Source organism: Strix uralensis, chromosome 17, assembly GCF_047716275.1.
Source record: "Strix uralensis isolate ZFMK-TIS-50842 chromosome 17, bStrUra1, whole genome shotgun sequence".
In the NCBI taxonomy this organism is placed as follows: Eukaryota; Metazoa; Chordata; class Aves; order Strigiformes; family Strigidae; genus Strix; species Strix uralensis.
Window position 1 is genome coordinate 5,135,667 of NC_133988.1, and position 14,397 is coordinate 5,150,063.

A 14,397-nucleotide genomic window follows, 5' to 3' on the forward strand; every position below is an offset into this window, starting at 1 on the left:
CTCTTACACATGTAGTACATTTAACATTATATTTTCACCAGCCTGTCACTTACTCCAACATCTAAAAGTACCTGTCCCACTGTCGACAATCCCCATGGCAGTAACCCCCCTGTATCATTACAACCGGATTATACACTGAGGAATTATATTGTTATCCCTCAAAACACACAGGCACTGCTTATCTGACACAAAATATCAGGCTCTCTTTATCTTCTGGAGTGGCAGGCCATGCTACCAAGCAGCTTTAATTTGTCTTTGATTGATTTTTTCATAGTGAATTCTATTTTAGTTTCGCTGATAGTGACTGGATTATAATTATTTCCAAAATGAGTATTTTAGATTTGACTTTGATACTAATTGTAAAAGCACTGTTCTTCTCACTTTTCAGATTAAATTCTCTTGACTGTATTAACACAATACATCCTTCCTGCTTGAATTCTTACACCTCTTTCTCTTTCTTCTGCCATGTAAGCATTTGCTATTGAAGATAGCATGTTATGAGATGAACATGGGGACAGGGAGGGTGACAAAACAAAATGGTATTTCAAAGACATCTCCAATTCCTAAATTATCAGAGCAGCAGAGAAATCATTCAAATGCCTGAATGCAATTTGATATGACTTCTATCGTATCTTTACCCAAGCAGCCACAATACCAATTCATTAACAAAAGTAGCTTTTAACTCCAAACGCATTTTGAATCTTTAATTCACTAGATCTATTAATTTGCAATGATTTACAAGCATATGAACACCAAGTAGTGTATCTTGAAATTCCAGTTTGGCAAATTAATTTCCAACTGCTTCAATTCAACTTTCAGCATCAGACAGCAGAAGATACCATATACTTAACCTGAACGGCTGGGTGCATTATTAAGATTACAGTCAACTGCTACTACAAATACAGCTGTAACTGTAAAGAGCTCAGGAGTGCTCTGGAAACACTTATTTTTGAGATGTGTTATGAGAAAGCTAATACACAGAGCTCAAAGGACGCTCCCTTTTGCAGATGCTCAAAATCTCTAAAATGTCACTTAAAATGGTTCTGTTTTCCAAAAAGGAGGTAGAGAACTATACTTACAAAGTAAACTGCTCCAAAACTTCCATGTCCAATTTCATGTAAACCCACAAATATTTCTTCAGGATCATCTTTGTAGAAGAGGTCAGCTATTTCTGGGTCCTTTGGCACCCCTTTGCGCATGTTGAACAATATTATGAACTAGTTTGTGCTTTCAATTTCCAATCAATTTCTTCCTTCATCGACAAAGTAGTTTGTAGGCAGCATTCAGCACCTGGTAAAGAAGTTCATCTTTAATCTGTTTCCTTCACACATGTTTCTGTTCTCGCTTCTGACAGCAAAATAAGAGGAAACACTTTCAGGAGCAATAGACTTGACTATCATTTCCTTCAGCTAATTCTTTCTAATTATTAGTCCAATTTAGATACAGAGATTAAAATGCATTCAGAGTACAGCAGCTCTTTATCTCATACAGGAAGCAAGAGCTGCAGTTACACTAAAGTCCACTTGAAGACAAGAGCCCTGTTGCTATGCAAAACATCCTGTGATAGGAGTTTGTTATTCTTCATGCTGGTCTCCTAATGTGTCAGTTTTTAGACTATCACCATTGTTCCTCCTATTTTTCTCTGCTGTTTGTTTGCTTTGTTTCTCTACTCCCACTTGCCAGCTGGTGCTAGTAGAAAAGTTAGCTTCTATTCCACAGAAACACTTCACAATCATATGATTTCTTGTTTATTTATTTATCTTTCAGACCTCTAAGACAGCTAGATCTGTTGTATTGTGATCCTAGGCTCCATCATGTAAATCAGACCTTTACCTCTTTAACATCTTTCTTTACCATAAGCATATAATTAGACAGCACAGAACTGAGCTGCACTTAAATGAAGATTTTAAATATTCATCCCCAAAATTTTGTTTATGAAAAAAAAAAATACCCCAACACAAAACATCAGAAAGTTTCGCATTTCCTATCAAAACATCCTGAAAAACTTGTATAGGTTCATTAGACACTGGTGTGCAAAACAATGACGGATGCCTCTACCCATCTGCTTTTGACTTCTGAAACCCAGCAGATGATGTGCCGGTGAGTCAACTGGAGCAGTTTCTAACAGTCTGGAGCAAGTCTCAAAACTACTTCCAGATATGTAGTTCAGCATCTCATTTACTGAGACTACATCTTCTGTGTGTGTAAAAGAAAAAGACTTCTGAAAACATGCACTAAAATGTTCAGCCTACCTCATGATATAAGTCAGTGTAACATTTAAAGAGAGACCAGCTGAAATTTAGCAATTGGATAAAATTAAAACACACATAAAAGGCTTTAGACTGCAAGTGCCATCCAGATAGACTAATGAAAGCAGAACATAATTTTGGTCTGGGGCTGAGACAGCCTCCTTGGCTCAGGATGATACGTAATGGAGCAGCAAGCACAACAAACTGCAGCTCATTAGGGGTGCACAAAATACTCTGCTGGAGCATACCTGGGTAACTGTGGCACAAAGCATGCTCTGTGGCTCAGATTCCTTTCAGCAGCATTGTCCTGTGCTCTTGTCCCCCCAGACTCTATGCACTCTCTTTTTCTGCAAGGGAAAACAAATATCAGTATTTAGAAAAAGTATTTTTAAGTTTTATACCTTATTCTAATAACGCAAAAATACATTAGAAAAGACCTCAGACAATCAAGGAACCATTTAAAAGCCCAGTTAAAAGGATTACTGGCTGTGAACGCTAATGGTGTCTCTCCAGGTGAGGATATGAACGTCCTGTGTTCTACAGCCCTTGGCCTGCTATGTATCATTAAGATAGGAAACCAGGAAAAGAGGTTAAATGCCAAGTTCTTTGACTTTTATAAAGACTCTTAAGATAGCTGGGGGATAGGAGGGACATGGAAGTTTGCTCTCGGACTGCACTTTTTAGATTGCCTATAAAAAGTACAAAGCTCACAAAGCTGAGTCTATTATTTAGCTCAGTATGTTGTGCCTGATGACATACAAGACTTCAAAGAAAGTCCTAGGCATTAATAAGTCTAACAATGTTGGATTCCACTGGAGAGAGAATGAGCAATGAAAAGATGAAAAAGGAGGGCAACCAGTTAGACCCATCAGCTGAAATCAGGTCTAGACTGCTCACAGCTAAGGATGCAACTCGCTGCAGTCACCCACTCCTACCTGTGTAGCAACACCCCCAAACAGCCACAGCTCTCCTCTCAGTGGAGTCAAACACACTGAGGGCATGGAATCAGCTTGCCCTCATGGAAACAGTTATCCTGTAGCCACATCCACAGTAAAAATGCTTCCAAGTAGAGCATACTGCAACAGTTACATTGCCAAAATCTGAATTAATATACTCCTGAATTAATGACAATCTAACTCATCTTCTCATTTACTAGGAAAAAAATAAACGAGCAGAAGTCTTCCTGCTAGTAGCTAACATTACCAAAAAATGGTATTTTTGTCTACTGTTCTCAACACAGGGCAATGCTATTGAGCTGTTAAAAAGCTATTTGAAGAGCTCCATAAAATGGTTCTGCAATGTTTAGTTTTTTAAAAAAAATCTCAAGTATAAACTAGTGACAAAAGCCAGATGAATGAAATGATTATTCATTCTCAGCTGATTGGCCTCACCCAAAGGTGCTATATTTACTATATGCCTACAGACAGGGGCAAAGAATGCAGCATTTCTGGTCTGGCATTCTTCAGCCAAGTGAAAAATCCATTTGGCTTTAGAACAATAAAAACAAACTGACGAAGAAAACAATTTATCCATCTCTAGTCAAATGAACTTCTCTGCCATAAACAAAGTCTGTGCAGCTCTAATATTCAAGGATAAATTAGTATTTAAAATGGGAAACTAAATGTCAATACTTGAAGTTAAGGCCTAAGTAATAATGTCCTTCTCCAATTGGGACAGACGTATATGATGAGGCTGTACAATAAGTAAATCTCAGCAGGACTATTATTTTCCAGTAATGATTACCAGAAGAACTTAGGATGGAAAGTGTATCAAAAGTAACTTGAGTCCTTTTGATTTGAAGGCGACCACCAACTGCTCCATACCATCCCATAGTGCATGCCGTGCCTCTTGGTACAAACATTGAGAATCCTTTGCATGACCACGTTACAGCACCTGATATGCAATTCAGGCACGGGACAGCATAAGACAGAAAAGACACAAATCAGACCACCTTGAGGCAAGTTGGCAAAGTCACAAATTCTTAATATTACAACTCTCTTCTAGACATGTGAAGACTGAAATAAAGATGGTTTAAACAATGGCAGAGCATTATGGGAATCGAATGCCATTAGTAGACAAACTCCCGTTCCAGGTATGGTCAATTTAAGCAAATTCTTTCAGTTACCAAACTACTGAATTAACACATCAAGAAACAATTTCTACTAGAAGCCCAATTTCTACTCTTCATCCTTCAACAAGCACACCTAAAGCAGCATTTGAGACTCTGCATGTTCTGAAGATCTCAAATGAAAACAGCATTAATCACACTGGCGGTGACTTAGGGAAGTGACAAGTGACTCAACACTTTAAGAGTTTCCGAGATCAGCATTTTGTTCAGACAGGGTCATTTGGAGATGCCTCAAACTGCCTACCTAGAAATTAAAGCTCTCAGTTACTAGAGAAAAATCCCTGCCTTGGAGGAAAAACTGCTTGTGCCCCATTTCTGAAATACTGTAAGGGGCTAGAAAAATAGGATGAATTCTTTTGAGTAAATTCAGCAATGATACTAAGAAAAATATTTAAAAGATTCTCTGAGAAAAAAATTCTCTAATGAAGATTACAGAACATATTATGAAAACCAGACAGTTGTTTTTAAAGGCTATTCCATCTACAATCGGAAAACCGCTGTTACGCTGGACAAATCTATATGGCAATGGCTCTGTTTCCCAGTAATGTCACAGGCAGAGGAAAGTAAAATCACTAGTTACTTTAAAATTGAGTTCTTCATGGGAAATGTGCCAGGCAACCTGTGGCCTGCCCAGCACAGAAGTGCCCAAAGCAAGAGTGAAATGCTGAAGAACTGTATTGAAAACTACAAGTGCAAGACAATCATGTTCTTAAACCAATGAAGCAATTCTGCTTAGAGCAGTTTGCTGTACTATTCCCCTCCTCTCCCACCCTTCAAACACAACTCGGGAACGTAATCCAGCCAAAATGACCCCCTCTTGATGGAGTAGGTAGTTATTGCAGTAGTTCTGGTCCATTGCCATTTTATCGTAGTGTTTCAAGGATTCTCTGCTCCTCCCTTATGCTAAATGGCATGATAACCTGGGGCGTTTAGTGGCCAGGGAGAGACAACAGCAGGTCTTACCATGGAGTTTCACCAGAAAATGATGGTAGAGAGTATGGGGACTGTCAGCCCAGGAAGCAGACAGCAGCTGCTATGAACAAGGAACGATAAAGTAGTGACACACGTGTAAAAAGCATGCGTTACTGCTTTTGCTACATATGTTTGCACAGAAGTTCTCTAGCTACCAATTATGAGCTCCAGGTGCTATGTTAATAACAACAGAAAAGACCTTGACTTGAATATAAAGGAAGCAACAAAACCTAACTGAAGTGCCTTTAACAACCCAAATTTCCAAATATTCCATGGATCTAAAACTACTTCCATGTATAAGATGACAGTTGTGCACTCAAATTCTGTGACTGCTAACAAGATGTCTTCACAGAGCATGGTATGAGAAGATATTTACTTATTTCTTTGTCAAGTTTACCAAACAATCGGCAACCTGCCCAGCATGCCAGCTCACAGCCCAGTCAATACACGCAGCACGGTTTCACACCCTACAAGCATCTCAATTTCACTCCCATGAAGTGCAAGCGTGTGGCTTGTAAAACACAACTTGAATTGCATTTCACAACACTACAGGCCTATTTCAAATGTGTACAGGAATATATAAAATTCATTTTAGTTCCTAACTACACCACGGTACTTCCCAAAACAAGGACAAAGTTTTCCACTTCAAGCAGAAAAACAAACTACAGGAAACAGGGTGGAACAGCAGCAGATTCCACTCATAGGAAGAGCAACATGACATGGCTCATGCATTCATTTTTAGATGAGTATTTTATTGGGAAATAATTTTACACCAGAATTCCTTTTCCAAGAATGACAAACACATAGAGTCCCCTTTCTTCATTTCAGTCTCTACAAAATCTCCAAAACTCTGGAAGACAACATTAAGAAGGAAATTCTCAGATAAATTCAGCCAATAAAAACTGTCCTGAATAAGAAACCTTTTGAGTTCAAAATAGGCACGTGCTCAAGTTCCACTGCAGTCCTCACATGTAAACTTACATTGTTTTGTTTGTTTGATTTTGGGTTGGGTGGGTTTTTTTTGTTTGTTTTTAAGACATAGGAGCTTTTTCTCTTCCCTTTAATCGCTACATATGGCTAGCTAGCAAGGCCATACACAAACACTTCATCCAGTGCTTTCGCAGCTAATTCCCTCACATGCAGACCACAACCTAGGATGAACAGTCCATTACTTCCTAAAAGCAGGTACTCTGGCTTTTTAAGACACTTGAACCTCCATATTTTAAGCTTTTCAGTGTAATTTCTTTGATTGTCAAGAATTACTTTCCCAGCTAGCATTATGTAACTGAAAGCAACATACCTGTTTTTTCCTAGTATATTAACACTTAGTTTATTTTAATGCTTAAAACAGTCAGATATGTGTATCTAGTATATAAATTCAAGCTACTTACAGGTTTGCTGCCAGTGTATCCAAAAAGCAACTGCACTATAGCCTTTGTTTGCTTAAATCAATCGCTGGTTCCAAGACCCTCAAAAGACTTCATTTTGGTCTAAAAGTAGCAAGTCTTCTTATGTTCTTTCTGCAAATTTCTAAGCAAAATGATCCAATTTGTACATAACAGAAATGGAAGGTTCCCAGTGACCTTCAGCAGCAAAGGAAAATATTTTTGAGCATTTAAAAATGCTCTGCAGATATCAGGACAGCACTCCCTTGAGGACATGCAGCACGGGAACCAGGTTCAGGAATCAGGACACAGTCTGCAACAAAAGCTGGACAACATAACCAGAACGTAAGCACAAAAGGTGCCTCGTCATACAGTTGGCAGCTGAGACTCATGCTAGTTCCTCAAACACTACCTTTTTTGCTCTGCTTTTCAAAGAAATAACTTCCCAGAATATTCAAGTCAATTACACACACCATTTTTACTAATATTTGCATAATATTTGAATGCAATCACAGCTCTTCACTACTTACAACTTCTAAAAAGAACTGCAAGAATTTTCTTTGCCAAGGATTCAAGCCAGCGATCCACTTCAGATATGATCCTGACACATACATACCGTGATTCAGTACTCTCCAGTGCTCACGTGTGCATCAGGTCATTTAGAGTTAACAAGATTACTCATGCTAATAAAAACCCCTGAATCAGAACTTTACGACTAAGGTGATCACTGTGCACAGTGCCCCTGGGATATGAAATTAAACTAATAACTTGTAGGTCTTATTGTAGATACATACCTTCACTGAGGCAAGTTTTTTGCCTGATTAGGAGCAGTAGTTTTAAAGGAAACTTTGTTCCATTTGCAACTCCTCTATGGCCAGTATTTACGCATCATGAATAAGACAATAAACTTATTAAAAAATAAAAACATAAACCCAGTGGGCTTAAAGTCAAGAAACAAACAATTAGTTTTAGTCATAGGGAACATTTCAGCAAGCATGAAGTCAAGCAACATGCCAGCCTTCCAAAGGAATCAGTGGCAGCTGTAGTCACTGGAAGTCCTCCTGGCAAAGACACACCAGCTACTGCAGGAAGTTCAGGGATATTACAAGACATGTCAGAATGCAGATGCATAGATCTATATATTGCCTTTCTCCTTGCTCTTCAAAAAGACCTTATGGCTGACACATTAAGTTTCAGTAACTGCAGAATGATGATTAGGCACTGAAGTGAGGAACTAGTAGCACCTGTGGCACTGATCCATCCTGACCTGCAGTCAGATAGTAACTGTAATCCTCAAAAGGAAATAATTAATTTATGTTCTTGTTTATCAACATCCTATGGAAAAGTATAACACACAAGGTAAAAATTACACTGATCCTCTAATTTTCTTAAAAGTAACATCACTCTGAGTTGTGCTGTGGAGATATACTAGGAGCTAAACAACATGCCGGAATCCAGTGATCGCAGGGCAAATGCAGGCAGCAGCATGCACCATAAACAGTTGCAACCATCGATACCCTAAATTCTGACACCATGGTTATGTTCCAGCAAGTTTAGCCATCCTTTCTGGACATAAGCCGCACCACAGGTGAGCAGAAAATGGATGTAACAGGTATCACAATAGCCACATCCTCTTCCAAACCTACAGTTCAAAGGCAAAGTGCCATCTTTTCTCTGCACCTGATCCAAAGCTCACGACTCAATGAATGTTTCCATAAAGACCAGCATCATTAGTCCTACTGCAATTTGCTTCATGAAACTCCACAGAATTTTAAAACCTTTGAAATAACACGCTTAATTTTAGTTTTGCTTTTTACATTTTCATCCAATGGTTGTTTAAAAAACCAGGAATAGAATGAGGAAACATCTGAGATACTTCTGGTACACTTATTTAGGTCAATACAAACATAGTCCTTAATCTCACACCTACTTTTGAGCACTGTGTAGCCCTTCTGTAGTATTAAACCCAGCTTAAAATGCGTGTCTAATTTTTCTTTATAGTAACCACCTCTTCATACCCACAAACCTCCATTAAAGCAGGAAAAGAAATCTGACAACCAAGGTGGTCTTCCAATAACATGCTCCTATAGACAATTTTGTGACAATGGAGCCTTTTTTTAGCCCTGGATGAATAACAAGGAACACTACTTCTTTATTAAGGACTTTATACAACTCTTAAGTATTTTCCTTATCTATGAACCAGAAATATTTACAATATTATCTGCTATGTTCACAATACGGGAAGAACACAAACAGAAGGAAATGTGGTGTCAGATAGTGTTCCAGCTCAAAATTCAGGTGTCTCTTTTTAGACAGGTTCCCCAACAGAGCCTCAAAACTACTGCCAGGAACAGCCTTGCTTTGCTATTGCCCATAAAGCAAAAGTTGAAGGTTTTGTTTGGGCTTTTTTTTTTTTTTTCCCCCTTCTCTTCAAGGAACCTAGGAATATGTGTAACAAAGTTAAGATCAGGCAGCCTTTCCCTAATACCCATATAGCTCAAAATTCAGCAAATTACTTTAAAAGACATATGCTCTTGAATATCCTTCTATAGATGTTTCAATGTTCTGAAAATTTTGCAGCTGTCCAAAAAACCCAAAATCCAAACCACATATGATGTTTTACGGACAAAATCATGAGTTAAACTCAGGGGATCAGCCCAGTTGGGAGAGTCAGCAAAAGCAGGAAACAAGCTGGTACCTCCTAAATCATGGCTGCAAGTGGCATTTTAAGAATGAACTAAAATAAAAGGTACGATAGAGTTTCTTAGTACCCAGACACTTGCCTCTTAGAGGCAAAAGGCAAGCCATTTACAGTCTGCCTGTTTTGCTAAATATGTATACTTGTAGTTACCCAAGATCATGAGGTGGAATATTTGAAAAAAACCTTTAAAATCTATGATACTATATAAATAAAAATGCCTCTTAAAACCAAATGAAAAGCCTGAGCTTTATTTAAAAAGTCAAACAGCTTTCTGCTTTACAACAGGTGTGCAATGAATTAGCTAAACTTCATAGCAAGAGACACTGGGTGATGCTTCCCAGTAATTTTCCAGTTAAATTTAAAACAATTTAATGAAAATATGTATGCCCTTATTTTGTTTAAGGGTAATTAACACTATTATGTTTCTTCAACCAGAACATGTATTTTATCATAAAAATCTAGAATGCATTATTAGGGCTTTGCAGGTTTACTTTACAGGATTAAAAACATAGAGTCATGAAATAAACCTTGTGTAGTTAGGAAAGAAAAAAGCTTCTTGCTCTGAACAACAACATTTCATAGTATTTCAACATAGCACCCTTGAAATAATTCAGGAGTACATCTGGAAGGGAGGAAAGATACATGACTCATTTTAAATCCTAATGTACGTTAGCCCAAATAGCATCACAGAGAAATATAAATTTCATCAGATCTTCTCATCAAAACATCTCTAAAACATCACATATGGGTCATGAAATTGAGGAAATTGCCTCCCTATTTTCATCAGATTTTTCTGTAACATTTTTGTCAGGCCCTTCATCATGTTGCTTAAAAGACAGTGAACTTTAGACAATTATAAATTCATGAGTATTATGCTGTGTGCTATTCAGAGGCAAAAATAAGTCATCAAATTTGTTTATGAAAGTCTGAAGAGACACCAGCACACTCAGAGTTTCCTACCTATTAATGTAATGGCTTCCGAAAAGCTGTATCCATTTTGTGGTTAAAGCTATTTTTAGATCTTCTTAAAAGAGTTTATATTTTGACCATCACATAATCAAACAAAAAAAGACAGCAACTGGATAAATCTATTCCCACAGCTCTCTAGAGTGTCCAGGATGATGCTGACCTGCTCCAACTCACCTGCATTACAATTCAGAACTGCAGGATCAACACTGCTGATGCTGAAGCAATCACAGTGGCCACCAGCTCTACATGCCACCAGATCATTTAAATAGTAAATGCATAACGAGGCTGCAAGCATATCTCCATCTGCATTTCAAGCTCAGTTTTCCAGAAATGTAGGAAGTAACTGTTGTCTGGACACTAAAAATTTCTATGGGTTTTAAAATCAGTTTTCATATCATTAGCTTAGATGGCATGACTTCGGTTTGCCCCTTACAGTAAGTTAGAAACTGCAGCGAACAGTTAGATTTAACTGAGTTTAACATGTAATTATGCTACTGAACAGTTACTTTGTGCTACCCAAGGAAAAGGTATGTTTTAGTGCAGGGACATGTATATAACGTATGAAAAGCCTGTGATGTCATTTGGGGCAAAAAGTGATTTTGTTATGTAAGTGCAAGACAATGAATAACATTCTTTAACATAACAGTGTGCTAGTGTAGCTACATAGTTTTTGTCATAACATAGCTGATTTTGAAAAAGTAGGTTTCTATTTAAAAAACTGTTTATTCTCCTTTTGCAAGAAAATGTAACTCAGATACTGATTTTCTGGAACCTATACCACAGTAAAACTGGCCAGAAAGAGAGTCACGCAGTAGGTCCTTAACAAAAAGTAAGAAAACAGATGCAGACGGCACTCATGGAAGGGAGAAAAAGACATTATCTGGTCACAAAGGGTCCAAGTACCTCTCACAACAAAACAAATTGTGTTTGGTTTTTTTGGGTTTTGGTGGGTTTTTTCTCCCTCTGTTTGATGAGACGGGAAGGTGTCAAGTACATTCTTCAACCGTGGATCTTCATGATGAGCTTATACTAATAAAAACCCCAAACTTCACCATTTCCAGAGAGTTGCACAGTGCAGCATACGTTGTTTGTCCTCTCCACAGGTTTGAAGAAAGGCTTCTGAAGCCTAACCTCATACTGCTGCTGGTTTAAGCAGCAGCAGAGAAAGCCACAGCACTCCAGTATATTTCCCCCAAGACGTCTCGTCTTCACTGCGTTACCCTTCCCCCTTACACACACCCTTTCTCTGCCCCATGAATCTCTCCCTACCACACGCTTCTCCTTTTATAGATCTCCTTCCTTCCTGCCTCCTCTGTGCCAGCCAGAGATAACACTTTAGCAAATAGCCTTTTTGACTACTTCAGTTTATCATTTTAGCTCGGTCCACCCTCAGTGACTCTGACTCCAACACATCCAGCTCTCTTCCTGACCTATTTACAGGCACTACTGCAACCATTAACACATATAACAGGAATTTTTTTCCACACTCAGACCATTAAAAATGGGTACCTCTGTTTCATTCAGGTGTTCAAAGTCTGCTTCAGGGGTGGGATTAATCTTGAAAAAGCTTGTTTTGAAAATACACAAAAATTAAATTTTGTGTGGGAATACTATTATTAAAAGAAGACAAACTTAATCTAGCACATACCAGCCAAGACAGAATCAGTCATTAATACTACTCTGGCTTTCCAAGTTTATTCTCTTCTAGCATATGCATTTTTTATGGCTAGTAATAAAAGACAGACATGAAAGTGAAATATGGATGCCTAATGTCCAAAATGTCATTATTATCTAATAACTGTGTACAAGAAGAGGGTATTTATCCTCTATGAAAAGAGCGCTGGATGTCTGAAAATCTGGAAAGAAAAAAGGTAGTAACAATCTGGAATAATCTGGAAAGAAAAAAGATCGTGTGCTGCTTTTATTCAACACCCAGAAAGAACTGAAAGTTTGCTATATCAGCCATCATATGTGCTTACGAGATGGCCCTCTTGTGAATACCTCTCCTTCAGGATCATTTTAACATCCTTATGACAATTACAGCAATTATTTACAGGCAGCAGCTATCATAGAATCATGGAAGTATAAAAATATAGTAGATAATATCTAATTATTATAATATGTATATTTATGTTTTATGTATTTTATATGGAAATATATTTTTATCTGCCGTAATACAGTAAATGCATAAACAACACCACGCACCATGAGAGCCTCCAGCTTTACACAATACACTAATAAAATGGTCCAACAGTCTGTTTTACCACCATAGGCATTTAATTTCCCAGGCAGCCTCAGCGAAGCTAACAGTTGGTGCATAAGGCAGGGATAAAGCTCTGCAGGACAGAAGGAGACATCAGGGAGGACCACACAGCAAGGGGGGGTGGTTGTTGTTACCTGGTACCCTCTAAGGCTGTCCATGTACTTTTGTCCCTCAGAGGTTTTGAGGCCAGTACTGTCCACGCTTTACAAAACACAGAAGCTGATAAAGTGAGAAACAAAACCCGTTCAAGGTCACCCAAAGAATACAGCAACTACAAATAAAACTGAGGTTTCCAGATTAGAAAGAGCTGCAGCGGCAATCTCGCTGAGTAAGCATTTAATGCTTGCCTTTTTTTTTTTTTCTCCCTCCGATTTACCCACACACATTGATGTATGAAGCTGGTTTTCTGGCCAACTGAACATTCATAAAATAAACCACCCAAACATCTCAAAAATTTGAATAAAAAGCAAGTAAGTGTATCAAATTTATAAATATATGCAACCCTTCCAAGGTATTAATTTTGGCAGTACCTCAACACTACAGGCAGGAGCGATTTCCTCATCACTGAGCACCCTCAGTGTCAGACAAGTGCTGCTAAAGTAACTCCTTCACCCTGCAAACACGTTCTCAGCCACTCTCCAATAGGGTTCGTGCAGACCAGAGCTGCACTAAGATCCTGGGAAAGGACTGCGCATGAAAGAAAAAGCCTTGCCACTTGCTGAAGTCCTCTCCTATCTCATAGGGTTACAAACTAATCACTAAGTGATGTAAGTAGTAATGCTTGGTCACAGACACTAAAAACTCAAGCATTTCAACAGGTATTTACTCTTCTTCCTGCCCTGTGCCTGAGTTCTGCTATACCAGCGGGCATGGGACCTGAAACCATGGCACTACCAGCAAAAACCACTGGTACTTCTCTTTGTTACTGCTGGTCCATTTTTCCTTTGGTAAGTTTGTTCCATGACGGTTCCAGATCTCCAGGGGTTTTTTCATAGCTTTTTCTATTTTAGGAACAAATGTACGAACACAAGTTTCCTCCATCTTCTCACAAGTTCACTTAAGGCAAAGCACAAATACTGCCATTATCTCACAGCTTGGTTTTAACAATTGTGTTTTATAGAGAACTGGGCCACAAATATTACTAATATGCTTGGAGGAACATTTATATTATTAAGGTCACATTCATGTTCGCATCTCTCCTGGCACATCCAGCAGCTCTTTTCTGAATGTAGTTTAATACAGGAAAAAAATAGGTTCCATTTTAAGACACGCATACACAAATTTACTTGTTAAAATATAAAAGAAAAATCATACCATTTGAGGAAAGGTTAAAAAGGACTCATTTGATTCAGCCTCTCCCTCAATAACACCACTAAAAAAGGCATACAGGTAATTTAGGTTTTGGATATACAGAAGGCAGGGAATGTTGTTCTACTTTCACTGTTTATTCTGAGAAAAAGCTGCATGTCCTCCATCACCTCAAGAGGTTCAGAAAAGGCTTCACATTTGTCTTCTATTGTTTAAAAAGCAGCCATCAGGATATTGGCTCAGAGAAGACACAAAGAACATGTCTAATGATCTGATCCTGTTAGTTTAAGAGAAAAATTTTGACATTAAGTGAATTCACTATATGCAGCATGCTTCACCTAGGAGATCTTGCTAGCCCTTCAAAATCAAGAACTGTACACAGATTATTTCAAGAAGGGGCAGCAATAAAATGTAATACTGCA

General features: G+C 38.3%; 1 protein-coding gene across 6 annotated transcripts in view; it reads right to left on the bottom strand.

Moving 5' to 3' along the window:
- Positions 1-14,397, bottom strand: part of TAOK3 (TAO kinase 3) — a 94,117-nt gene that overhangs the window by 50,007 nt on the left and 29,713 nt on the right. For 5 of the 6 annotated variants that reach the window (XM_074887014.1, XM_074887015.1, XM_074887016.1 and 2 more), the window contains 2 exons: positions 2,498-2,596; positions 1,080-1,290 (listed from right to left, as the gene is read on the bottom strand). In XM_074887014.1, the coding sequence (XP_074743115.1) occupies positions 1,080-1,199 (120 nt within the window). In that variant the 5' untranslated portion in view covers positions 1,200-1,290; positions 2,498-2,596. Of the gene's footprint in view, positions 1-1,079; positions 1,348-2,497; positions 2,597-14,397 lie in introns of all 6 variants that reach the window. The other variant, XM_074887019.1, reaches the window with a different exon arrangement.